Raw genomic sequence first — 26,511 nt, forward strand, 5'->3', positions numbered from 1 at the left:
ATTAATGTTTCACAAAAAAAAAGAAAGATGGCAAAGGGGTTACAGCTTCATCCAATAATCCTTAAATTAAAATGGAAAACAAATATGGGTATGAATCCCTTCCCAAATGCCAGTAAAGTATTGATGGCGTTTCGACCGCTAGAGTAAAGGGGTCATCAACAGGACAGAGACTAGTTCTGTGTGTGAGAAGCCAAATAATGTACAGACCATCATTCTCAATTAGGGACTAAGGGCCATATGTATCAATGTTAGGTTTTGCGATTCTCAAATAGTGAATTTTTGAGAATCCGTATTTGAGAATCGTAAAACACTATGTATGTAGGATTTGCAATACATTTTGCGAATCCTACATATTCCTTAATTGCAAATTGCAATTCGCAATGAAGGAATACCTCCCCCTTATTTCCTATGGGCCTAGAGCCCCATTGGAATGAATGGGAAGACATTCTCAATTTGCGATTCTCAATTAGAGAATCACAAATTGAGAATGCAATTTCAAGTGTGCCAGGGTGTCGAAAGGACACCCTGTTGCACCCCTGAAATGAGCATGGGTGCACGTGTGACACACATACATGCCCTAAGGGCATGTGTGTGTGCCACATGCCACTTTGAAAAATGCAAAAATTTGCATTTTTGAAAGAAATCGCAAATTACCCCCAACCTGTAGTTGGTGGTAATTTTTGATTCCTTATGCCATGTTCGTACAACTTGGGTGCCTCATACATTCCATTTAAGGAATCGCAAATTGCGATTCCTTAAATGCATTTGCAAAATAAGGAATCGCAAATTTTGCGATTCCTTATTTTGCAAGGCAGTTTTTCTTTTATACACACCATTAAGCCTAATTGCGATCGCAAACGCTGCGATCGCAATTTTGAATGATACATATGGCCCTAGGTGATTATATCCAAAATCAGTCCTTCCATGAAAAAATTCAGAGCAAAATTACGCGACTTAGGCAGGATAGTCACTATCAAATATAAGTAAATGCGTCTGCAGGAAGCAAAAGTGTCCTGTCCTACGTGTTCATCAAGAATGAGCCTCACTGAATGAACCCTCAATGTTCCAAGCCAGACTTGAGGGCGGGGGTATGGAGTGGTCAAGGACGGATAGGCATTCGTTAGATGGAAAGAAGGGTGTCTTAAGCGCTGAGGTACTTCCTGACACATCTGTGCATCAGCTCCGTTTCAGAAGGACTTCTATTTTCATGGCATGCCTATAGGTAGATTGGCGAGTCTTTCTTACTTCCTTCAATTCACTCCAGAGTATTGCTTTTTGGTCGTAGGGCCTGGTGATTTGGGGTGGTCTCTTTGCCGTTAGAAAATGTGTGGGGTTTTTATGATGCAGAGTAGCACTTCTGCATGTTCCTTCTTTTTCAATAAAGATTAGTGTAGATTGGAAGCGGGTGTCAATTGTGGCCCACAAAGATTTGGATTTCTGCTTTCTATTTTTCAGCACGGTAGCATGTTTGAGAATTTTAGGTGTCTGACTGCACAGTCGTAGATGGTTGTGAGTATTGTACTAGGACGCATTCCTTATCTTTATATTGTTGCAAGTATTGATGACTCCCTGCTCAGTCTGTTTAATGTGGGTCTAACTTGTTTATTTAAGATTTAGCCCAATACCTCTGTTTGTTCCTTGCACACTAGGTAGCAAAACGTGCTCTTTTAAAATACAATAGGGGATACTGTTTAATGAATGACAGTGTCATGAGTTTACTAACAACATTTTATTGTCTCCATGTTTATCTGTTTGTTACAAGACTGATATTTATTTTTGCATGATCAATGGATTTACAAACAAACTGCCTTAGATAAGCGATGGTGATAAGACATTCCCCTTTACAGATGGAAGCAACTCTGATTTGTGGGGGAAAGACTTTGTTTTACTTTTGTAACTAATGAAGATTGCATTTAACCGTAGTGGCCTCTAACATAGTGTCTCTGTCTTGGTTCCTCCCATGCAGAGTGAAGAAACTGAAGGAGACTCTGGTTGCTGTACAGCATCTGGATAAAAACATGAGCGGCCTCAAATCCTGGCTTGCACACATTGAGTCGGAGCTCTCGAAGCCCATTGTCTATGACAACAGTGATTCAGAGGAGATACAAAGGAAACTAAGTGAGCAGCAGGTAAAACAAAGCACGTAAGGTAGAAGAGTTAAACCCTGAAAGCATTTTGTTCCAACTTGAAAAGTCCAAGTCTGGTGCCCTTGGGATGTCTCTCCCCAGCGTTGGACACACAGGATGTTGCTGGCTAATGCGCCCATGCTGAGGTAAGGCACTGCATCAAAGATGTAGCATTGGGAGGAGCATTTGAACAAATTGAGGGGGGCTGCCAGACTGTGGAAGCTTTCCTATTGGGGAGCAAGAGCTGATGAGACCCAGCTGCGCTGTGAGTGATAGACGTTGAGGTGAAATGTATTCGTGCACGGCTTCCTGGTGACCGCTTCTGTGCTGAAGAAAAGCAAGTGTGTCTGCCAGGTGTACCTGTTGGTGTCAATGAACTGAACTGTGAAGCATCTGTAGTGCACTGCACACCATGTAGCAATGACAGTGTTACTGAAGGAGTTATTGGAAGTATAATGACTACAGCTCTTTTGCCATTTTCAATTGAACATAAGGGAAAAATACAGTGTTCTCAATAAAATCAGGTATACGAATGTTGTCTCTAGCATGAAAATGTCTTTGGGAGGACAACACTGCATTGATCTATGTAATAAACAGATGAAAATTAGAAAAATAATGGCTTGTGAATAGAAGGATTGTGTTGGGTAAGCACGGGTGCATAGATAAACTGCATGTATTACTGATTTTAGACTTAGACAGTAACAGCTGACCCCGTTCATAGGCTTCAGATCTCAAATGGCTAATGATATTCTGTAGTTGGGCTGCAGGTTATGAGCTAATTTTTAAAGTGATGGTAATTTTAAAGGGCACAATGATAACAGAGGCTTCCACATTTTCAGACGGGGCATCTCCACAATGTGATATTATCCATGTTTTAAATTTGATAAGTTAGAGTGGGTTTGCAGTAGAAAATGTGCATCATCTTTACAAGGGCCTAAGAAGAGCAGGCTATTGAAATGCTCATGAACCAACTGCGTGTTTGGGTACCAAAGAGTACTTCGCCCTGTAATATTAAATGCTGGCATACATACATGTTGCAGAGGTTGTTGGGTTTCTTCTCATTTGCAATGATCATGCTATAGCTAAAGCATTTACGCAAATGTTCAAATATAATCCATCCACAAATGGAGACATTCAGTGTTCCTGAGTCAAAATGATTAACTCCTGTACTTCACTTGAGAATGGAGGGTCGTGCATAGCGGTTCAGCAAGGCAATGTGATATGCTTCAGCATACAGAAATTTAGCACTGAACAAGCCAGCTATCATTGTGGCACTAAACCTAAATGACCCAATATTGCTTGACTTACAACATGAAGGATCCCAATTTTCAGAATATTTTGTACTCCTTTCCCCAATGAGGAGGAGACTCAATGCTTAAGCAAATGGTCTGCCACTATATTACGTAGTGAGAGTCTATCATGAACGGCTTCACATGTGCTTGACTGATTGTGCTTTGCGGAGTTTCATGGATACTGCTTGTGGTGGTTCGAAGATAATTTAAAAGTTTTCTGTATTAAGTTGCCTTGAATTATTTTCCTCGCAAAGGTTGTGTATTATGTAGAAAAATACTTTTGTCTACCACCTACAAGCAAAAATATGTGTTTATTGTTCATCATTGCACTCCATGTGATCACGTTGTGTGATTTTAACAAGGATCCGATATGGTTCAGGTTTAAAACAATGTATGTTTCCTTGTAGGAGCTTCAAAGAGACATAGAGAAGCATAGCACAGGTGTAGCATCAGTACTTAACTTGTGTGAAGTACTCCTTCATGACTGTGATGCATGTGCCACAGAAACGGAGTGCGACTCCATTCAGCAGGCAACACGCAGTCTGGACCGAAGATGGAGGAATATCTGCGCAATGTCAATGGAGAGAAGAATTAAGTAAGTGTTCACTAACAGCAGTGGCTCACCCAGGCGAAATAATACACACTTTGTAAGTCAGTGCTTTCTCACATCTGTCTGCCTCAGCTTTAGCAAACTAGCTCCATAATCTTTGTGAGGCAGTTGTGTGTAAATGTCACATTGCGATCAGTATTTTTTTAAAAACAGCTCTTGATTGCGAATTCCAGGGCATTTTCTATTATCCATGTGCACTGTCCCATGTAAGAGAAGCAGAGAAGTACAGCACAGGACAAAAAGTTTACCCGTAGCCTTACCTGGGTGAGGTCCCATGTTTTGCTTGTATTTAAGTCCTAGTGTTTGAGCACTGGAGTGCTTGAATATCCCCTAGGACTAATTATGTGGGTATAACATGAATCACAAGTAAATGATAAACCACTGCACAGGACTCAAGTAAATTACATCGCTGGTAGGGATGGAAAAGTGATGGTCACATTTATTTTTACAGCAACACATTGAAGTTAATGTATGAATGTTCCAGAGATGCTTCAATACATTTATTCATGGCCACTTCTCGTAAGGCATCTAATTGGTTAGTCAAGGCAGTCATAGACCTTGGGATGAGTATAGATTAAAAGGACAATCTTCTCTTCCCTAGCATGGATTCTAGGGAACTCAAGGCAAACACTTCTCATACACCATGGCGCATCTTCTACCACAGTCAGATTACAATCCTGTAGCAATTAATGATATCACAAGCAATTGTTTCAGTCAGCGAGCAAGCGGTCCCAAATGCCGCCCAGTAAAGAGCTCAAAGCAATAGACCACGCATCTTGGTAACGAGTAGACATGCTTCCGAAGCTCCCATGCTTAACCAATGAAAAGCAGATTAGTTGAGTCTCGAGAAAGTATTAGAACAAAACATAATGCCCAAACTCTCAAACAACACAATGACACAATTTTTAATATTTTGCAACCTGCATGATAAAAATGACATGTTTGGATCCAATCATGCCATCAGTGATGCAGGTTCACACTGGTTGAGGACAAACGTGCCTCTGACTAGCCATGCTTTCGATAATTGTACACTTCAGATCATGAAAGTACAGACAGCCCAACCTCCTCACTGAAGGTGTGGCACTAATGTTCTAGCACCGAATCCAGAGTGTGAAATCTCATATTTGCAGCACTTGCAGATGCATTCTGGTAATGACATTTCATCACCGCAGGCCGGTTGAAGTTGCATTGCTTTCTCATAGAATTCCCTCTGTAGGCCTACAGTCTTTGCCTTTGATTTGATCCCATAAACAAGCACTTAACAGACTGTGCCTTCCTATCAAGGTGAGTTACATTTTTAATCTTGAATGATTTGTATTTTACCATCGTGACCTTCCCTGGGGGCTGTGATATATGCACAATATAGCCAAGTTGTTAAGGAGTTGCTGCCTCAATGGCACTTCTCCCCTCCCACCCACCAACATATCAGACCCATTTAAAGAAGCTAGTGTAGATATACCTCGTCCATGTGCACATAATACTTCATTCAAGCCGTGCAACTTGCTAATGAGACATATCCCTATAACAACTTTGATTGGACGCACAGTGGACATTTGTACACATCCCAATGCAACCAGATGAAAGGGAAAGTCCTTCAGCACAGGTATCAGTGCTCAATACACTACATAGATCTGTGACACGGTCGGACATATCTTACCCGTGCCACATATCAAATGATAAAAAAACATTAGCGAACAACACATTGGGCAGACATGTGCGCACTAACCATTTTCAATTAATCCAGACCACCTTGTCTCCAGTCAGTGTAAATTCCGGATCCATAAAGTGCCAGGCTCCAGCCTCTGAAAGTGAGGACCACACACCTACAAGTCCGCTATTTTAGTGTTGGTAATAGCGTATTTTATTAAAGCACTAGATCAATAGTCAGCATTAAGGTATTATTCATGTTATCTTCCTTCATCTAATAGCAAACTGTGAAATATTTAATTAACTATACGATATCCATATTTGCGTTAACTGCCATAGCATCAGATACTTGGACTGCTTACCTCGGTATTTACCCTGTGTTTAAAATTTTAAAAGACACAAACTCTCGCTTTTTTTGGCTGAAGTTCTGCCTTCATTCCAGACTGTGCAATAGGGAGGGACATTCACAGGAAATAATGAAAGTGATCTTTTTAGGGGAAGGATTTATTACATTTTATCCGTAGTTTAACTTTAACATTAGTGCTACATTTTTTCGAGGAGTATTCGCTACAGGCTTATCTCTGCTTTTTTTTTTATTAGAAGAAAGGAGTGCAGGTTTTCATACAGCGCGTCACTGCTGCTGGCTGCATCCTGCAAACTAGCACTCATTTTCTTCAAAAGTAAGATAACTATGGCAACTGTTTTACAAGGCAGTTGTACAACTAGAATGCGCACGTTAGGATTCACTGTGCAGGTGTTTATGTGTGGGAGTTTGATTTCGCGCAACCTTGAAGCCTCTGTGCTATGTCCAAGCAAACGTGGAGTTGCAATGGACGCCTTTCAGTAATTGAATTGTGAGAATGCAGAACATGTCGCTAGAAGCTTTTCACAGATTCATTTTATTGAGAGCATCTTTAAAATACTGACATGCTTTATTTGAGAGAATCTCGTACGGTGTCGATTTGCTCATAATTAGAGCCAACACTTAAAACACACACTGTAGTTGTGCACCTGTGGCGTAGTGCAGAGATCAATGCATGTCCAAGAGTGTCTCAGAGTGCAGTGTTGTTTACACAGTGCTAGCATTAGCGGTCGCTGTATTGGTAAAGGGGGCTACTGCCAGAAAGCAGCTGATTAGTTCCGGTTCAGGCAGACCCACATCTACTTCGCCTGGTTTTCCTATATTGCCAGAAAGTCCGATTTGAATTGGAGCAGCTGTTGCTGGTTGATCGAGCACTGCAAGCTAGCAGGTTACTCCAGTGCGGCCAGGCACCTTTTGTATGCCGTTTCTTTATACTCGGCAAATGCTATTTTCTTTTTAAATTCACAGGATTGAGGAGACCTGGCGACTATGGCAGAAGTTTCTAGACGACTACAGCCGCTTTGAAGACTGGCTGAAGGTGTCGGAGCGGACGGCCGCCTTCCCCTGCTCGTCGGGCGTGCTCTACACCGTGGCCAAGGAGGAGCTGAAAAAGTTTGAGGTGACTTCTGCCGGCGGAAATGAAATTTGCAGCGATCATGTTGCAGCAGCAGCTGCCTGAGCCTGCTGTCAGGCCCACATTGTGTGGCGGTGAGGTGTCCACAGCAGCTGCACTTACAGTGCGCGGCTCTGTCCGCCAGCAGCCAACAGCAAGCGACAACACACACCACAGCCACAGCTGCCAGGGTTGAATGTTTGTTGCCCTCTTGTACGATGATCTGTTAAGGAAAGTATGTTATGTGTGGTTAAATATGAATTCACAGTTTCCCTTATAAGCTACACAGCAACATTCAAGAGCAAAAGCAATCCCATGACCAATAAGTTGTATTCCTCGCAGACGAACAGGGTAACATGATTTTTTTTCCAGCGGTTAGTAGTTTAGTCCGAAAACTAAAAGTATAAGCAAAATATTCTGCAATGTTAGAAGATGTAATTTTGTATGCCCCTCAGCCCATGACATCCTCTCTGTTTTTAAGCCCTTTGTATCATAAACCTGACTGTAATTCCTTAAAGTTCACCACAAATGTTCATGCCCTGAGACCTTTCAGGTGAAGTGCTGGTGCTTTGACTACCCAGTAGCATAAAAACAGGACAGATAAAATGTGTTTTGTGTAAGCTTTAAAGGTGACGTTGCTCTTAGCACACACTTAACGACAATGATGAAAACACTATTTACACAGCAACAGACAGTGTGCCAAATGTATGACCCTTCCATTTAGCGCTTTGCAATTTGTGACACATTGCGAGTCGCAAATTGCGAGGCGCTAAATGAAATGTACAGTGGGCCAGATGTACGACTAATTTTTGCATGCGCAAACGGGTTTTGCGAAGCCGTTTGCACATGCAAAAACCTATTGGGCCATGTACATAGCCTATTTACCGAGTCGCAATTTCTTTGCGACTCGGTAAATCGCAACTCGGTAACTAATAGGTTTTACAACTCGCTATTTGGAAGGGGCGTTCCCTTCCCAATAGCGAGTCTCAAAATCATGTACAAATGTTTTGCGACCGCAATTGTGGTTGCCCCCTTACCCTTTGCAAATGCATGCAAAATTATTTTTTGAGGGCAGGTAGTGGTTGTCTGCCCTTAAAAAATGAAATGAAAACGTTTCATTATTTTTTTTAAATGCATCCCGTTTTCCTTTAAGGAAAACGGGCTGCATTAAAAAAACAAAAAATACTTTATTTAAATGTAGTCCCAGACGTGGGGGTCTGCTGAGCCCAGCAGGCCTCCATCCCTAGGAGGACTGGCATTCCCAAAGGGCTCGCAAATTGCGAGAAGCTCATTAATATTAATGAGCCTCGCAATTTGCGACCCCATTGATCGCAAACAGTATTAAACACATTTCATTTAGGGCCTCGCAATTTACAACTCGCAATGTGTCGCAAATTGCGAGGCGCTAAATGAAATGGTTGTACATCTGGCCCAGTGTTTTAACGCAGTTTTGCAATTCCCAATGGCGAGGCTCATTAATATTAATGATCCTCTTACAATTTGCGAGCCCATTGGGAATGCCAGTCCTCCCAGACATGGTGGCCTGCTGGGCTCAGCAGACCACCATGTCTGAGACTGCTTTTTAATAAAGCAGCTTTTTTTTTAAATGCAGCCCGATTTCCTTAAAGGAAAACGGGATGCGTTGGATGCGTTTAAAAAAAAAAAATTCGTTTCATTTTTTAAGGGGAGGCAGTGGTCCCTGGGACCACTTCCTGCCCTTAAAAAAGTATTTTGCAATTTTGCATGCATTTGCAAAGGGAAAGGGAGCGCCCCTTCCAAATAGCGAGTTGCAAAACATATTTAGCGAGTCGCAAAAAAATTGCTACTCACTAAATGGGCTATGTACATGGCCCAATAGGTTTTTGCATGTGCAAACGGGTTCGTAAATCCCGTTTGCGCATGCAAAAATGGGTCGTACATCTGACTTATTGCCTCTTATTAGGTTATGTCCAAGCACAACACTCTTATGCTTCCTACCGCCTGTGCCACATGTTGAACACTCAAAGAAAGTATCCCTAGGCTCACAACACCCACCATGGTGTCAGCACTCCCTTCCAGCCACATCTTTCTGCCATCACAAACAAAGACATTGGAATACCGCCTTCCAGCATTCTGTAGAGCGGCAAAGATCCTTCTTTCGGGACATAGTGACAATCGTGTTCCAAGATAACCCTTTGTGGTAGTTCTGATGACTGGTTCACTTGTTTGTTTGGGCCAAGGAGTGCCTGGTGGCTAGTTGTACTGTGGCATCCACTACAGGGATCTGAGTTTAGCCTTATTGTCATCTATATGAATCCCAGCTGGTCCACTGAGCCTTCGATCCTCCCAAGGCGATGGGCTTTCTGTTGGGTGACAATATCAGTTAGCTGCAGCAAGAAGGCCTTGGAATAATTGTGTGTGCTACAAGTAGACATGTCGAATAGAGTGGAGAATATATAAAGTTTCTCTGATTTCACCATTCCTATGGCTATACTAAAGAACAGCCTTTGACATTTTCCACTCAGAAGCATGTAGTAGTAGTATATCGTTTTATTCGGTTTTCTGCATTGTAAACAAATTAAAAAAATATTTTAAAATAATGCAACAAATTATAAATAATATGATAATGAATGCGAAGTACATGATTTCTTGATAAATAATGAATATTCAAATATACGTTGTAACTTGAATTCAGATTTATCTTTAAATCAGAATTATCTTTTTATTAGTTGAGTGTAATACTAGATTTATTTTAATGAACAATGAAGGTGCAAACCCTGTTGAATTCTGTTCTCTTGACTTCAGGCCTTTCAGCGTCAGGTTCATGAAAGCCTAACCCAACTAGAGCTCATAAACAAACAATATCGTCGACTGGCCAGAGAAAACCGCACAGACTCTGCCAGCAAACTGAAGGAAATGGTACATGAAGGCAACCAGCGATGGGATAACCTTCAGCGGAGAGTCACATCCATCCTGCGCAGGCTAAAGGTATGGTCAGTGTTTCTCTACCTGTGTGATCAGTGATGTGTTTTTGGCATTCTGCTCTGAGTAATGCTAATTCTGTGTGCATGGTAAACTGTTACCATGCTGATAAGGTTCATGGCAACCACCTTTTCAGCATCGTTCATTGGATCATAGCTTTTAACAACTAACACAATCAGAGTACATTTGAAGCACTTCTGCTAGACGTGGCATCCATTCTCTTACAGCCAAAACCTGTAACTTTTCATGTTTGTGAACTTAATCCTGCATTGTAGCTAGATTTGTGTCTTTGTTGACAATTGCAAAAAGTTAAGATATAAGGTGCTCTCCGAATTGTATCTGCCTTTTCGAGGCACAGCCATAAGATGCCTCTTAACTAATTCACCATAGAGATATTTTATTTCCATGAATTCTTCCCATGTTTAGGAAATTGGTACTTTTAGTATGAGCACCCTCCAAATTTTCGACTGATGCTGTTATTTTTTCGACTCTGTAGTGCACTGGGCCCTGTTGTCCAGGCCCCAATGCATGTGCTCTGACCCCTCAAAGTTGTGTACAATCGGCCAATACCCGATTGGCATACTTAATTTGCAAGTATATTTTACAAGTCGTACCCAGGGCTAGTTTAATGTCACTCGTGAGCATCATCAATTAATTGTGCCAGCATTACAGTGGCAAGGTGAAAACATAGCTCAAGTTCTAAAATTGCAGCATAATCAGGCAGCTTCTAACCGGCCAACTCAACGTGACAAAATGACCCCTTTTGCCAAGTCCATACCTACGTTTTTAATATTAATGAGTCACCCCTGAGGCAGGCTGTGGCAGCCCACAAGACAGGGTGCTAAATATTGAAATTAATATCATATTTCTCGTGTGCTCGACAAGCCCTGACAGTGAAAGAAATTTCCGTAGTGAGGAAATGGTGTTTATTAAATGGCGTGGTTATGCAACCTCACAGTGTAATACCCTTGCCCGCCCTTTAGAACCCTTATGTTTCACCTGTCGAACTCATAGCTCAATCCTGAGTAGCTGTGACACTGAGCAGCAAGGCTTACCCTGAGGAACAAGTGTAAAGCATTTAAACCACACCAAAACAATTGAAGAAGAAACTGATGCAACACTCACATGAAATCCAACACCAATCAATAAAAATAGACCACATTTCAATAAAAAATGTAGGGCCAGATGTACAAAAATAGAAATAGTGTTTCTCCAGTATTCGATCTGTCATAGATTCACATGCTTAAATCATTCCCCGTCGTCGAAGTGGAAGTCCCACAGTACAACTAGAAAAGCAGTGTCATGTTAAACATAGCTTGAGAAGGTCATAAAGCCTTAACTTCAGTAACATACCTCTATCATGTAAAAAAAAAAGCCAAACTTCAGCCAATCAGGTTGCAGCACCCTCAACACCACTTCCCTTAGATGCTTCTGTCATCAGATTTTCTACTGCATAATGTGTGAGGGAGTCTCCAGTGAGCGCTGCTCAGTTCAACCTACTACTGAATCTTTAGAGAGTTTAGTGTGTGTGTGTATATATGTATATATATATATATATTCATTGTAAAAACCACAGGTTTCAGGGACGTTATAGTTAGTTGGACATTTCAGTCGTACAAAACCAGATAAATTCAGCCGCTATAGTTAGTTGAGCTAACTATAACTCGCACCCTCGCAATGCACTGCTGATGATGTCACATATTACATCACCCATGACATGGTCCGTGACATCACTGATTGACATCACTGATGACATCTCAAATGACATCACTGATGACATCATCCACTTAACATCTGATGCAACTCCTCACACCCTAATATAACATTTCCTACATCTACTCAAAAATACAGACTAACATTCTTTAATAGATACACCAATACCAGTTACTACATACCCACCTCAATAGCAAGAACGCTGCGTGGTTCACCAACGATCTCAAAGACTCCAAGAAATCCTGCTGTGACCTCGAGAAAGCCTGGCGCCACAACCAGTCAACGGACAACACGACAGCCCTCAAGAACGCCACCCACAAACACCACCAGCTGATCCGCACCACCAAAAGGTCATCCTTCAGAGAACGACTGGACAACAACACCCACAACAGCAAGGAACTCTTCAACGTCGTGAAAGAGCTCTCCAACCCCAACGCCAGCAACAACGACATCACGCCTTCTCAAGACCTCTGCAACTCTCTGGCCACCTTTTTTCACCGTAAGATCGTCGACATACACAACAGCTTCAGCGCTCAGAAAACGTACCCCACCACCGAACCTACACCCCCCATCACCACCATGTACGCCTGGACTCAGGTCAGCACGGAAGATACCACCCACACGATGAACACCATCCACTTGGGCTCCCCAGCCGATCCCTGCCCACACCACATCTTCAACAAAGCCGACTCCATCATCGCACCCAAACTTCGGGACATCATCAACAACTCCTTCATACCCACCACCTTCCCGGAGAGCTGGAAGCACGCAGAGATCAGCGCCCTCCTGAAGAAACCCACCGCAGACCCCTCAGACCTCAAGAACTTCCGCACCATCTCGCTCCTCCCCTTCCCTGCAAAAGTCATCGAGAAAACCGTCAACAAACAGCTGACAGCCTTCCTGGAGACGAACGGCTCCCTCGACCCATCGCAGTCCGGATTCCGAACGAACCACAGCACCGAGACCGCCCTCATCGCGGCCATCGACGACATCCGGACCCTGCTGGACAATGGAGAAACCGCCGCCATCATCCTGCTCGACCTTTCCGCTGCGTTCGACACGGTCTGGCACCGCACCCTGACAACCCACCTCCGCCACGCCGGGATCCAAGGAAAGGCCCTGGAATGGATCACCTCCTTCCTCTCCGACAGAACCCAAAGAGTCCGTCTCCCACCCTTCCTCGCAGAAGCCACCAATATCATCTGCGGCGTACCTCAAGGCTCCTCGCTCAGCCCCACCCTCTTCAACGTCTACATGAGCCCCCTCGCTGCCATCGCACGCAAGCAGAACCTCAACAACATCTCCTACGCCGACGATACCCAACTGATCCTCTCCCTCACCAACGACCCCACCTCCGCCAGAGCCCACCTCCAGGACGGAATGAAAGACATTGCAGACTGGATGAAGGTCAGCCGCCTGAAGACATTGCAGACTGGATGAAGGTCAGCCGCCTGAAACTGAACTCAGACAAGACGGAAGTCCTCATCCTTGGCCCATCCATCTCCGCCTGGGATGACTCCTGGTGGCCCCCTGCTCTGGGCCCCCCACCGAAGCCCACGGACCACGCATGCAACCTGGGCTTCATCCTTGACTCCTCCCTCACGATGGCCAAGCAAGTTAACGCCGTTATCTCCTCCTGCTTCAACACTCTCTGCATGCTCCGGAAGATCTTCCGCTGGATCCCCACTGGAACCAGGAAAACGGTCACCCAGGCCCTCGTCACCAGCCGTCTGGACTACGGGAACGCCCTCTACACTGGGACCACCGCCAAACTACAGAAAAGACTCCAGCGCATCCAGAACGCCTCAGCACGACTCGTCTTGGACATCCCCCGACACAGCCACATCTCCGCCTACCTGAGGGACCTGCACTGGCTCCCCGTCAGCAAATGGATCACGTTCAGACTCCTCACCCACTCACACAAGGCTCTCCACGACTTGGGCCCTGAATACCTCAACATCCGCCTCACGTTCTACACGCCAACCCGCCAGCTCTGCTCCGCCAGCCTCGCCCTCGCCACCGTCCCACGGATCCGCAGAACCACCACCGGAGGAAGATCCTTCACCTACCTGGCGGCCAAGACCTGGAACACCCTCCCCACCCACCTACGACTCACCCAGGACCATCTCTCCTTCAGGAAGCAACTCAAGACCTGGCTTTTCGAGCAGTAGCAACCCTCCCCCCAGCGCCTTGAGACCCTAGCGGGTGAGTAGCGCGCTTTACAAATACTCGTGATTGATTGATTTACTCACTGATTCATAGTTATACACACATCCACTCACTCACCCATACAGTCACTCATACATGCAGTCACTGATCAATACAGCCACTGTTATATGCACTCATACACCTATATAGCTACTCACACATCGCCACTCACCCAAAGAATCAAGCACACTGCCATTTACTCGGCTATACAGTTATAAACACACCACCTCACTTATTCATACAGATACTAACACATACTTATTCTCTTATACAATCACTGACACAAATATACCCTTATCCATACAGCTACTCTCACAATCACTCACTCTCACATATACTCACTTATATACTCCAACACTCATAGATGTACCATTGAGACATCCATTCACTCACCAACACAGCTACACACTCTCACCCACCCATACAGCCCCTCACAGACGTACTCATGAACCCATACACCCAGTGAATCATCCCACATATATGCAGGGAGGTACACACCCCCACCCACCCACACAGACACCCATAGAGGTACTCAGAAAACCAATCAATAACCCATGTAGACACTCATGTAGCTACGCACCAACCCATGCAGCCACTTACATACCAACTGACAGGCTGATACAAACATTCACACAGATTAGTCACTCACCCATGCATTCACTAAGACACATTTAATCACTCACTTGTACAGTCTGTCAAACACCTAAATCATCCATTCAGACACTCATACACTCACTCATTTTTCAATACACCTTGGCGTTTATATAGATAACATTCTTAAGCTTTTCAGAAATACTCAGTCACTGGATGATGTCATCAGTGATGTCATGAGTGATGTCACTGACCATGTCATGAGTGATGTACTATGTGACATCATCAGCAATGCATTGCGGGTGCGTGAGTTATAGTTAGCTCAACTAACTATAACAGCCACATTTCTCTGGTTTTGTATGAGTGCAATGTCCAACTAACTATAACATCCCTGAACCCTGTGGTTTCTTCAGTGAATTTCTAAGGTTTTTTAAATGTTAATTTCTAACTATAACTTCCCTGAAGCCTGTGGTTTTTTCAGTGAATTTCAAAGGTTTTTAAATGCTAATTACTAACTATAATGTACCTTAAACCTATGTTTTTTTTTCAGTGAATTTCTAAGGTTTTTTGAATGCTAATTTATAACTATAATGTAGTAGTTGCTTTTGCAGAGTGGGGCAGAAAGGGGGTGGGCTTGTGACCAGCACTCGGGAATTCCGCTGCGTAGGACTTAAAGGAGGTATCAGGAGGGCTACTTAGCCCCCAAACTCCTTCAGGAGTAAAGTGGACTTCATCCCCGAGCCCGTAGTGTGCCAGGAGGCGCATTTGCAGAGTGGTGGAGAAGACCTCTTAGCAATACTACTGTGTGGGACTTACTGGAGGTAGCAGGAGTGTAGGTGGCCCCCAAGGATACCCATGGGGGACAACTACCCCTCCTATTACCTCCAGTAAGACCCACACAGCAGCATTTGTAAGTTCTCATAGCAGGCCAGGCCCCTTTGCCCACCATTCTGCAAACATTCTCCCTAGCGCGCTCTGGGAAGGGGATTAAAGTTCCCTTCGATACTAGTGGTCCTTAGGGACCAACTAGCCTACCTGACACCTCCAGTAAGCCCCAGATAGTGGGACTGCTGAGAAGTGCACACATGCCATGCCCCCTTTCTACACCACTCTGCAAACGGGCCTCCTGGTGCGCTATTGGTTGGGAGATGAAGTCCCCTTGCCTTCTGAGGGTTCCTGGGGGTCAACTAGCCCTCCTGTTATCGCTAGTAAGCCCCACACAGCTGGATTGCTGAGAGTGGTCCGAGGCCATGCCCCCTTTTTACACCATTCTGCAAACGGGCCTCCTGGCGCACTGGTGCCCCGGGGATGAAGTCCACTTTAGTCCTGAGGTCCTCAGGACATAAGAGGACCTCTTCGCCCCACCAGCAATGCGCCAAGAGGTGCGTTTGCAGAGTGGTGTAAAAATGGGCGTGGTCTCCGACCACCTCTCAGCAATCCCACTGTGTGGGGCTTACTGGAGGTACCTGGTGGGCTAGTTGGCCCCTAAGGACCCTTAGGATTCAAGGGGACTTAATCCCCAACCCAGAACACCCCAGGAGGCATGTTTGAAGAGTGATGCAGGGAGGGGCTGGACCTCTGGCGAGATGCCAGCTTCTCCTTTCTTTTTTTTCCTTTTTTTTCTAGAAGGGGGGCTGTGTGGCTCCCCTTCCCTTAATAGGTTTTGGGTCCCTGGAGATCCCATCTCCCCGGGCCTGACCCATTTTTTAATAAAATAAAAAAACAGGAAGGGGGTTCCCCCTCCTGAGGCCGATTATGGCCCCAGGGATCCCATCCCCTGGGACATGGGAATATATATATTTAAAAAATAATATTTTTTATGGGAGGGGAGCTGCGTGGCCCCCCTCCAGAGGCTTTTTTCGGCCCCGGGGACACCACCCCCTGGACTGTGCCTCGCTTTTTAAATTTATTTAATTAACAGGTGGGGGGCCACGTGGACCCCCCTTCCCTGGGCCACTTCTGGCCCCGGGGATCCCATCTCCCGGAGCCTGGCCTCATGTTGGGGACCACGGGGGGAGCCCGAATGCCCCCACGGTCCCAGCCAGCTCCCCGTCTCCTGTGGGAGCTGGCATTGCTTTTTGGACAAGGGGAGCTGCTGACATGCAGCTCCCATTGTCTAAAAGCAATCTGCTTTGATTCATGGAAGCAAGAGCAGGTTTCCTGCTCTCGCTTCCATGAAGTAAAGCAGTGTTTGCAATGTCACGGGGGGTGGGCACCCCGGGACATTGCTGGAGCCGGCCCTGGGAGGTGGCGGTCCCAAGGGCAAAGGAGGGCTCCAGGAGGGGGGCTGCATGGCCCCCTCCCATCATGTTTGAAGCCCAAGTGAGGTAGTGTTCCCGGGGCAGGGAGTCCACCATGGACCCCGTATTTAATTTTCAGAATGCCTGGGGGGGTGGTCCCCGGAGCAGTGTGGGGGGAGGCAGTAGCCTCCCTGACACTACTTTAATGAAATTGTCCCCGGGGCTTGGGGGGGCCCACGAGATCCCCCACACTTAATTTCACTGGCTGTCCCCGAGGGCAGTGTGGAGGGGGGGCAGGAACCCCCCATACCTATTTATTTCAATTGAAGCCCCGGGAGTTGACGGTCCCCGGGGATACGGGGGCCCACAAGCACATAATTGCAATAATGCCCCAGGGAGATGGCGGTCCCCGGGGCAGCGTGTACCCCCCTCCCACACATTAATAACAAAGCCCCGGGGAGATGGCGGTCCCCGTGGCTGCAGGGGCCCCCATGGGTCACTGTCTGATAATTAAACTTTGCCACCGGGACTTGGCCCACCCGGGGTCTCATTACAACAAAGCGCGGGATCCGCGCTTTGTTTTAAAAAAAAAAAATTCTGCCTGATTCACGCACCCAGTGCGATTCCCCCGAAACTATTTTTAAAAATGCTTTTTTGGGCCCTGGGGTTCCCTCTGGGACACCATCAACAGGTCTAGGGGGTCAGGGTGTTTCTACCCTGCCTCCTTTTCTTTTTTATCGTTTCTTCCCCTTTTTTCTTCTGACTCAATGTTACCGAGTCACAAGATGGCTGCCAACACTTTTTGGTTCGGCGTGTTGACAGCCAATCAAAATGAAGCTCATGATCGGAAAGAAGGGTTCGCAGATTCACCGCTGTCACCAGATATCAATATTTGTGATTTTTAAGTTTCTCAGGAACGAACTACTGATTCGATTTACACCATTTAAAGCAAAGAGTGCACTCTGGAACAAGAGCAACCCTTCAGCCAAATTTGGTGTAATTCCGTTCAGCAGTTCGGGCTGTAGCCGCAACAAAATTTCCTATGGAAATTAACATGGAGAGAATGCGTTTTGGGACCCTTCTTTTCTCGGCCCCTGCTTGAAAAATTGCCCCGAAACTTTCAAGACAAGAGCTGACCAGAGCGCTCCACTAGTTTTGAAAAATTTCCGGAGATTCATCAAATGGTGCCAAAGATATTGGCACATTCAAAAAAAGCTTTTGCTATGCAAACTAGCTCCTAACTATAACTACCTACTGGCGCCTTTTCAAAAAATCCATCAGCTCCAATATTAGCACCACCTGATATGGAGGAAAGAAGTCTGGACAAATTAGAAAGTGCTTCTCATCTATATATAAAATCACCACTTCCGTATGCTGAACAAACCTGGCTCTACAATGTCCATACTGAGTGAGACGATTATCTCATTCTGGCTCCATCATCTCCAATAACAACACTCACGGATTCTCCTTCTGAGGATCTAGGAGGTTTTTATAATCTTTTAGAAAGAGCTGCAAAGAGATTTGACCTCCTGATGACTACCAAACAATCTAACTGTTTCTTATACAACTTCAAAGAAACTTATCGTAAGACCACCAGAGTTATCCCTATCGTGGATTTTATATGGGAGGAAAGTATTCAGACCATGAAAAATCTGGCATCTGATAGTGACATCCTGACGCACATTCCTTAACTTTGAATTCTCCCCAGGCATCAGACTGGATCCAGAAAAGAAGAACAAGAAGAGCAAGAACCTGCAGCTAGACTGTGTCTCTACCAGATATGTTACCGGAAGGTAAGTAGCTTGCTCAACAGAAGCAGCAGTGTTGCTACGTCTAGACAAAAATTCTCCAGCTAGCCTGATTGGACATCCAAAACACAACTCCATTGTCGCCCAAGCGGCTCAGTGCCTTTCAAAAAATCCATCAGCTCCAATATTAACACAACCTGATAGGGAGGAAAGGAGACACATTAGAAAGTGCTTCTCATCTATGTTGGCATTGATGGTGCAAGCAGCTATTACATTGGCAGCACTCAGACGATATGACCGCAAGATGTGGTCAGACATGACACCATACATAGATTGTCTGTTAGATGATGTCAAAGTAGGGGCCAAAAAGATCCTACAAGAAGGAGAGCAAGCCTCCTTTGAAATCATTGCCTGCACAATGGACATTACTCCCAAAGGCTTCAGTAGGAGCAGCAGTCCTGCGGAGGCAGGAGTGGTTGAAGGCCACTTCTTTTATACCGGGAGTGCAAAGCAAAAATTTAGATCTGCAATATGATAGTGAAGCTCTCCTCGCAAACATTTTGACGAGGCCTCACAATCCATAAAAACAGATACAGCCAATCTTTGGGTACTCTATAATATGGAAAAATTAATTTTCGTCATACTGGAGGATGAGGACAGTTTTCTATTATAGGAGGTTACCAACCATACAGCTATTAAACCTACCAAGCTGTATTGCAGGTGTTTCGACCACAGTACCAGCATCGACAACCTGCTCAGCAGCCTACTGACAGGCTGCCCCGGGCCACCGAAGGGGGCCACCTAAGAGGTGGCCACCCTTAGTGCCACACGATGGCACAGACCCAGCTGCAGTCTAGTGTTGGAGACCTGTGGGGTCCCCGGGTGACATCACTTCCGGCAGGGGAAGGGGGGTGTTGGGGGAGGGTATAATTACCTGTGCCGCCATCTGAGCGCCCTCTTTGTTCCTGGACGTCGTTCACGACAGTCGCCCTCCTCCTGCCTGGCCGTGCTGCCCGACACTGTTTTCCCTCCCTAACGCTATCCCGGCTGTCCGGCAGCAAGGGGATACAATTAATACTATTTTCTTTGTGTTGCAGGCGGAGTTACAGGGCGATCCAAATGCTGTAAGGTACAGAAGAATACCCTCTACAGGAGCACAGTAAGGGTGCTAAAGTGAATTATCCCCAGGGAGGTCCTCGCAGGGGATCCTGGAGGAGCGACGGCGCCCCGTTAGTCCTATGGGCGGTTGTGGACCTGAGCAACCGGGGGTTGCCTGCAACTCTCTGCCCCCCGTAGCGTTTAGGGGCGTGAGTAGTCGTTGAGGCGCTAGGGAGAGAAAACAAATAGAGTTTTTCCCCAGCCACCCCCAAATGCGTCGGCAGATCATCTAATTGCACACAAATCGAAGGGGGGGGGGGCGATTCGGCGTTGTAAAACATGCCAAGTCGAGATCCGATCCCCGCTAGGCAAGTGCCGGAGCAGGCGCCCAGCCCTCGAGGCTCCAGCGGTCGGATGCCGCACCCGGGAGGGGACCCTGCAAGAGGGTGGCGAGAGGAGTTAGAAAAAGATCCTTTGTTTATGGACAATGCTGCGTGGCGAGATGCCTTGTGGCATAAGCCTATCCCCCCCTGAACTACCCCCGTCACAATCCAACACCACAACCCTGCGGGCCGGACCTGAGAAATAGCTCCTGGGACGGTGTCCCACACGGGCCATGGCCAGCGTGGTGGGACCCAAAGAGGGGTTGGCGTCTGGGGTAGCACTCACCTTGCTACTAACTCCCCAACAGTGTCTGGCAGCACGGCCAGGCAGGAGGAGGGCGACTGTCCTGAACGACGTCCAGGAACAAAGAGACGAACACAGAGACCAAAGCTGGGTCCACAGGGCATGGGTACAGGAAGGCAACAATAATAGACTACAGGGTCTGGCTACAGCTCTCTCTCCTATGGCATGCCTTGAAGGCAACATATCCAATAACCTCTTAAAAAATAAAACATACTAATGGGTGTTGTATCTAATTGCATTCGGTCACACTGGCATTTATTCAATAGCCACCTCCGACTCCACCCCTGAAGTCCCCGCAGAAACATCTGCATCTACTAAGGTTAGAAGTCCAGACCATGCTCACAAAGGGGCCATAAAAGGAGTCCCTGGAAATCAGAAGGGAAGAGGCTTCTACTCCTGTTTATTCTTGGTCAGGAAGAAGTCAGGGGAAGGGAAACCCATTCTGGATTGAGAAAATTGGACAAATATTTAAGGAAACAGACATTTCGTATTGTCATGATCCACTAGAGTTTCCGAACCATGTATCTTTACAAAATGCCTGGCTCCAAGAGCTGCATTCCTAAGACAGGAAGAACTCCACGTATTTCCATGCCTTGACGATTGGTTGAGCAAGGCACCTTCCTATCAATCTGCAAAGAGGTCAACCAAAGCATGTTTACTTTTTTTAACAAATTAGGCCTTACGTCGAACCCACAAAAATTAGCCCTTAAGCTGTCCACAAAAATAACGTTCCTGGGTGCTACACTGGATACAGTTCAGAACAAGGCATATCCAACACCAGAAAGACAAACAAGATTGATGCACTTGGCCATTCTAGTGATAGGGAAAAGGTCACTTCAATTTCTCCTATTCAAATCCCTGCTACGGATGATGTCCTTATCCATTCCTTTGGTACCATTCTGCCGCCTCTGAATGCGGCAATTGCAAGAAGAACTGGATAGACAATGGAGCCAAACGCCAAGACCACTGAGGCATGCCTTCTCACTGCGCACAATCCCTGAATTTGCTTCAAATTGTTATCCCATTTAGATGCAGAACGGGGTCTTTGAAACCCAAACAGATTATTACGCCTGCCTTTGTGAGCAACCGCTGGCTGCAGCATTGTACTCGCTGCTGTATCCCACTGTATATAACACTGCACCTTTCCTCTCAAACTCCCTGCCGTGCGTGTGTTGCTTTGTGTATCATTCTTGCTGTTTTGTGTAGTGTTATGCAAATCGGGCGCCATAATCGAACCTTATAAGTATTAGTTATCCAGTACAATATCCTTGGTGCAATAACATCAACTGTTACATGTCGAAACACTTATAGGGTCCCAAAGGCGAGACCTATTGGCTATGCCAGTGCTTGTTCATGTTTACTGCCAGGACATGTAAAGTGCATTTCCCACCTCAGTCATATGTCACACCGTGCCTTAGGACTCGGTAGACCTGCCAGAGTGGTGACTTACATAGAAGTGATTGTTTTACCATTGCTTTCAATGGCAAAATCGGGGTAGCAGAGCAAGTTTGCTCTTCAATTCTGCTGTGGCAGACTGGAGCACTCGTTATATTTGGGGACCTCCAGGGTGGCACAACCAGTGCTGGCAGCCCCAGTGGTACCCCTCAAGTAAATGCCCTGGGTGCCAGGATACCATTTAAAAGAAATGTACAGGTAAGTTAGCCATTTTCAATGAGTGACAGCCAATTTGACATACACTTTAGAGTCCCAGGCACTGGCACTGAGATATGATCCTCAGTGCATTCTCAGAGTAGAAAAACCAGCAACAGCAGTTGAAAAACTTGAGGGATGAGTATACAAAAAGAGGCCTGCCGTTTTTACTGTAGCAAGGCTGGTAGCCCTATCGGCTAACATAAGTTGTATTAGCTATCATGCTAAGTGCTAACTTCTGTTTTGGAATACCAACGATATCTGAAAGAGACACGTTAGTGATAGATTCCTTACCTTAGAATATCCCCAGGCGTCAGACTGGATCCGGAAACTTTTGCGTAGCAATACCCCTGCGCGCCGGTAGGCGTCGTCTGCGGCTCCGCGTCCGTCGTCGGCGTCGTGAGCGCCGGGATGACGTCGTCGGAGTACTTAGACGGCGCCCATGCGCGCTGACGTCAGTTCTTCTTTTTTCCGCGCCAGCTAGCGCAGATCCGGAAGAAGCTCTACCCCCAGTCACTTTTTGACTGAAAATTTTTGATCCTTTTGATCTTCTCTTTAGTCGACTATCTCGACTATCGGTGCCAGGGATGCCCGGGTTCAAGCCTTGTTCGAAGTGCGGCCGACTCATGTCGGTCACGGACCCCCATCGCCTGAAGTGCTTAGGCCTCGACCACGACGATCGTTCCTGCTCCGACTGCCGGGCCCTGACGTCGAAGGCTAGGCGGGAGCGGTCCCGCAAGCGTCGCGAGCTGAGGCAGTCGGCCCCGCGCCGCTCCAGGTCCCGGTCCCGGTCCCGGTCCCACGGGAGGTCGAGGGACAGGTCGCGAGGTCGGAGTCATCGACGTTCCGGAAGTGGACACCGATCGTCTGGTTCCAAGTCCTCAGGTAAGAGGCATGAAAGGTCGGAGCGACACCATCGATCCTCCGACCCGCCCCGACGCTCGCACGATGCGGCCGGGGACTCGGGCGACACCGCCCACGCGGCTCCGCGGGAGTCGCAAGCGTCGCCGCCTGCCCCACACTTTCGGGTCCCTGGGCACGGCGCGTCGCAGGAGGAGGTCGAGAGGTACCTCATGGCCATGAGGGCCCTCCCTCCTCAGTCGGTTCCCGTGGCGCCTTCGGGCCGATCGGTTCCGTCTGGAGGTCCTTCCGGGTCGGGCGCTTCGGCCCCGACGACGTCGGGTGCTTCGGCCCCGGCGCCGCACGCGACTTCGGTCCCGGCGCCGCACGACCTCGCTGGATCCGGCTCCGGATCCGGGACCTCGCCGGTCGACCTTACGACCTCGCCGGCGCCGTCCCTTCAGGTGTCGTCCCCGTCAGCCGATGTGGTTGCCGCCCCCAATGTCTCCTACGGTCCTACTCAGGAGTCTGAGGGGCGCCGCTGGGCGCCGATTCCGTCGGCCTTTGGAGACTTTTATCTCCACGAGGAGGCCCTGGCTGTTAATCCTAGTCTCCAGGAGCCAGGTGACGAGGAGCAATGGGAGGGGTCCGAGGACCCTCTGGCACGTGATTGCCAGTCGCAGCAGGACTGGACATATGAGCTTGGGGAGGCCAGTGGTATTGACACCTCGCCAGACACTGGATTTACGTCGCCCCCGACTGTGGCTTCGGAGGCGGGTTCTGCTTACAGCGTAGTGTTGACGAAGGCAGCTAAGGCCTTAAACCTTCAGCTCCCCGTCGCGGCCGTGAGGACTAATCTCCTCACTGAGGTCCTCAAACAGCAGTCAGGCTCCGCGGAGCCCCTCCTGCCGTTCAATGAGGCCTTGTGTGACGTTCTTCTGGGCACTTGGTCCAAGCCCGCCACAGGCCCCCCTGTGGACAGGAACGTGTCCAGACGCTACCGCCCGGCACCGGGCGACCCATGCTTTTTGTCCACCCATCCCACCCCCGAGAGTCTGGTCATCCAGGCCTCAAACTCCCAAACCGCATTCCCGTTGGCCCCGCCCGACAGGGAATCCAAGAGATATGAACAGTTCGGGAAGAAGGTTTTCTCGTCTGTGAGCTTAGGGCTGCGGTCTGTGAACACCGCCTGTCTCTTGGGCCGCTACACCCACACCCTGTGGGACACGGTTGCGGAGGTGCTGCCTAGATGCCCGGAGGAGGTCCAGGCTAAACTCAGCCAAGCCCTGGCGGACGGCCGAGATGCAGCACGCTTTTCTATCCGGTGTGGGCTGGATACTACGGACTCACTGGGCAGGGCGATGGCAACGACGGTGGCGGTTCGACGCCACGCCTGGTTGAGGTCCGCCAACTTCTCGGCCGATGTCCAGGCCACCCTCCTGGACATGCCGTTTGATGGCCGTCGCCTCTTCGGCGACAAGGCAGACCATGCGCTGGAACGTTTCAAGGACTCCAGGGCTATGGCCAAGTCCTTGGGCCTTACGGCCCCACGCCAGCAATCGGGTGCCTTTCGCTCCTTTCGTGGCCACGGAAGGGGCGCCCCACCACGTACCGTCAGCCACGCGCCGCAGAATATTCAACAACGCGGTGGCGGACGTGGGAACCGCCGTGGCGGTGGTCGGGGCCAGCGGCGAGGCCAGTCCACACCTCCCTCAGCAGCCCCTGCCTCAAAACCTTCCTAGTCCGAGTTTTCAGGCCCATGTGACGCCTGTGGGAGGCAGGGTTCGCCATCACCTCTCCCACTGGCATACAGTCACTTCGGACAGGTGGGTGCTGCAGATTGTCCGAAGGGGCTTCTCCCTCCCCTTCGAGTCATCCCCTCCATCCATGCCACCTCAATACCACCGTGTGTCGGGGGATCACTTGCAACTTCTGCAAGAGGAGGTTTCGGCCCTCTTGGCCAAGAGGGCCATCGAGCGCGTTCCTGGGCCAGAAGTAGGACGTGGTTGTTACTCCCACTACTTTCTGGTGCCCAAGAAGGGCAAAGGGGGCCTACGCCCTATCTTGGATCTGCGGAACGTCAACGGCTTCCTCCGGACGGAGAAGTTCAAGATGCTCACTTTGGCTCAGGTCCTGGCTGCCCTGGACCCAGGAGACTGGATGGTAGCGTTGGACTTGCAGGACGCCTATTTCCACATCCCCGTCCTGCCGGCCCACCGGAGTTACCTGCGGTTCACGGTAGGCCAAGAGCACTTTCAGTTTACCGTGCTCCCCTTCGGCCTTACCAGCGCCCCACGGGTGTTCACGAAGGTGATGGCGGTGGTCGCAGCCCATCTGCGCAGGCAGGGGGTATCAGTCTTCCCCTACCTCGACGACTGGTTGTTGAAGGCGGGCTCGCCCCAGACAGTCGTCAGCCACCTCCAGACTACGGCCGACCTCCTGCACTTGCTGGGGTTCTCCATCAATGTGCCGAAGTCACACCTGTGTCCCTCTCAGAAGCTCCTCTTCATCGGAGCGGTTCTCGACTCGGCGCAGTTTCGGGTTTACCCACCCGAGCAGCGGGTTCGGGATATTCAGGCTCTGGTTCCCATCTTCCAGCCGTTATCCCGGGTCTCGGTCAGGTTGACGCTGCGGCTTCTGGGACTGATGGCCTCCTGCATCCTTCTGGTGCGTCACGCCAGGTGGCGGATGCGGGCTCTGCAGTGGGACCTGAAGTTTCAGAGGGCCCAGCATCAGGGCAACCTGTCCGATCATGTCCTGATCTCAGAGGGCACTGCGAGACAACTGCAGTGGTGGCTCACGGACCGCGACTGGGTCAGTGGCAGACCCCTCTCCCTACCCCAACCGGAGCACGTAGTTGTGACGGACGCGTCCCTCCAGGGCTGGGGATGCCACATGGGAGAGGCGGAGATCAGAGGCCTCTGGTCTCCGGCGGAGTCCCGGCTCCATATCAACCTTCTGGAGCTGCGGGCGATTCGTCTAGCACTGAAGGCATTCCTCCCCTCTGTCCGGGGGAGCGTAGTGCAAGTGTTCACCGACAACACCACCGCCATGTGGTACTGCAACAAGCAAGGCGGGGTGGGGTCGTGGACCCTCTGCCAGGAGGCTCTGCGCCTCTGGCAGTGGCTGGAACATCAGGGCGTGACCCTGGTGGTTCAACACCTGGCAGGCTCTCTGAATGCCAGGGCGGACGAACTCAGCCGCCGGTGCATGATGGATCACGAATGGCGTCTGAACTCGGACGTGGCGCAAGGTCTCTTTCAGCAGTGGGGAGAGCCTTGGTTAGATCTATTCGCCACAGAAGAGAACGCGCAATGTCATCAGTTCTGGGCGTTGGAATTTCCAAGGCGGCACTCGCTCGGAGACGCTTTTCGTCGCGAGTGGAGCTGCGGTCTGTTGTACGCCTTTCCGCCTATACCACTTCTGCCCAGAGTGCTGAAGAAGATCTGGCGCGACCGGGCCCAGGTTATCCTTGTGGCTCCGGACTGGGCACGAAGATACTGGTATCCCGAGCTACTCAGCATGTCAGTCGATCCCCCGATTCGTCTGCCTCTTCGGGAGGACCTTCTGTTGCAGCAGCAGGGGACGGTCCTGCACCCGAACCTGTCCAGTCTCCACCTACAAG

General features: G+C 48.4%; 1 protein-coding gene across 2 annotated transcripts in view; it reads left to right on the top strand.

Annotated features, from left to right (window-relative positions):
• Nucleotides 1–26,511, top strand: part of SYNE1 (spectrin repeat containing nuclear envelope protein 1) — a 2,319,318-nt gene that overhangs the window by 2,113,879 nt on the left and 178,928 nt on the right. For both annotated transcript variants that reach the window (XM_086926873.1, XM_086926874.1), the window contains 4 exons: nt 1,967–2,129; nt 3,826–4,013; nt 7,006–7,156; nt 9,935–10,117. In XM_086926873.1, coding sequence (XP_086782999.1) covers nt 1,967–2,129; nt 3,826–4,013; nt 7,006–7,156; nt 9,935–10,117 — 685 coding nt within the window. The remainder of the gene's footprint in view (nt 1–1,966; nt 2,130–3,825; nt 4,014–7,005; nt 7,157–9,934; nt 10,118–26,511) is intronic.

The sequence above is a fragment of the Lissotriton vulgaris genome, chromosome 6 (assembly GCF_964263255.1).
Source record: "Lissotriton vulgaris chromosome 6, aLisVul1.2, whole genome shotgun sequence".
NCBI classification, from domain to species: domain Eukaryota; kingdom Metazoa; phylum Chordata; class Amphibia; order Caudata; family Salamandridae; genus Lissotriton; species Lissotriton vulgaris.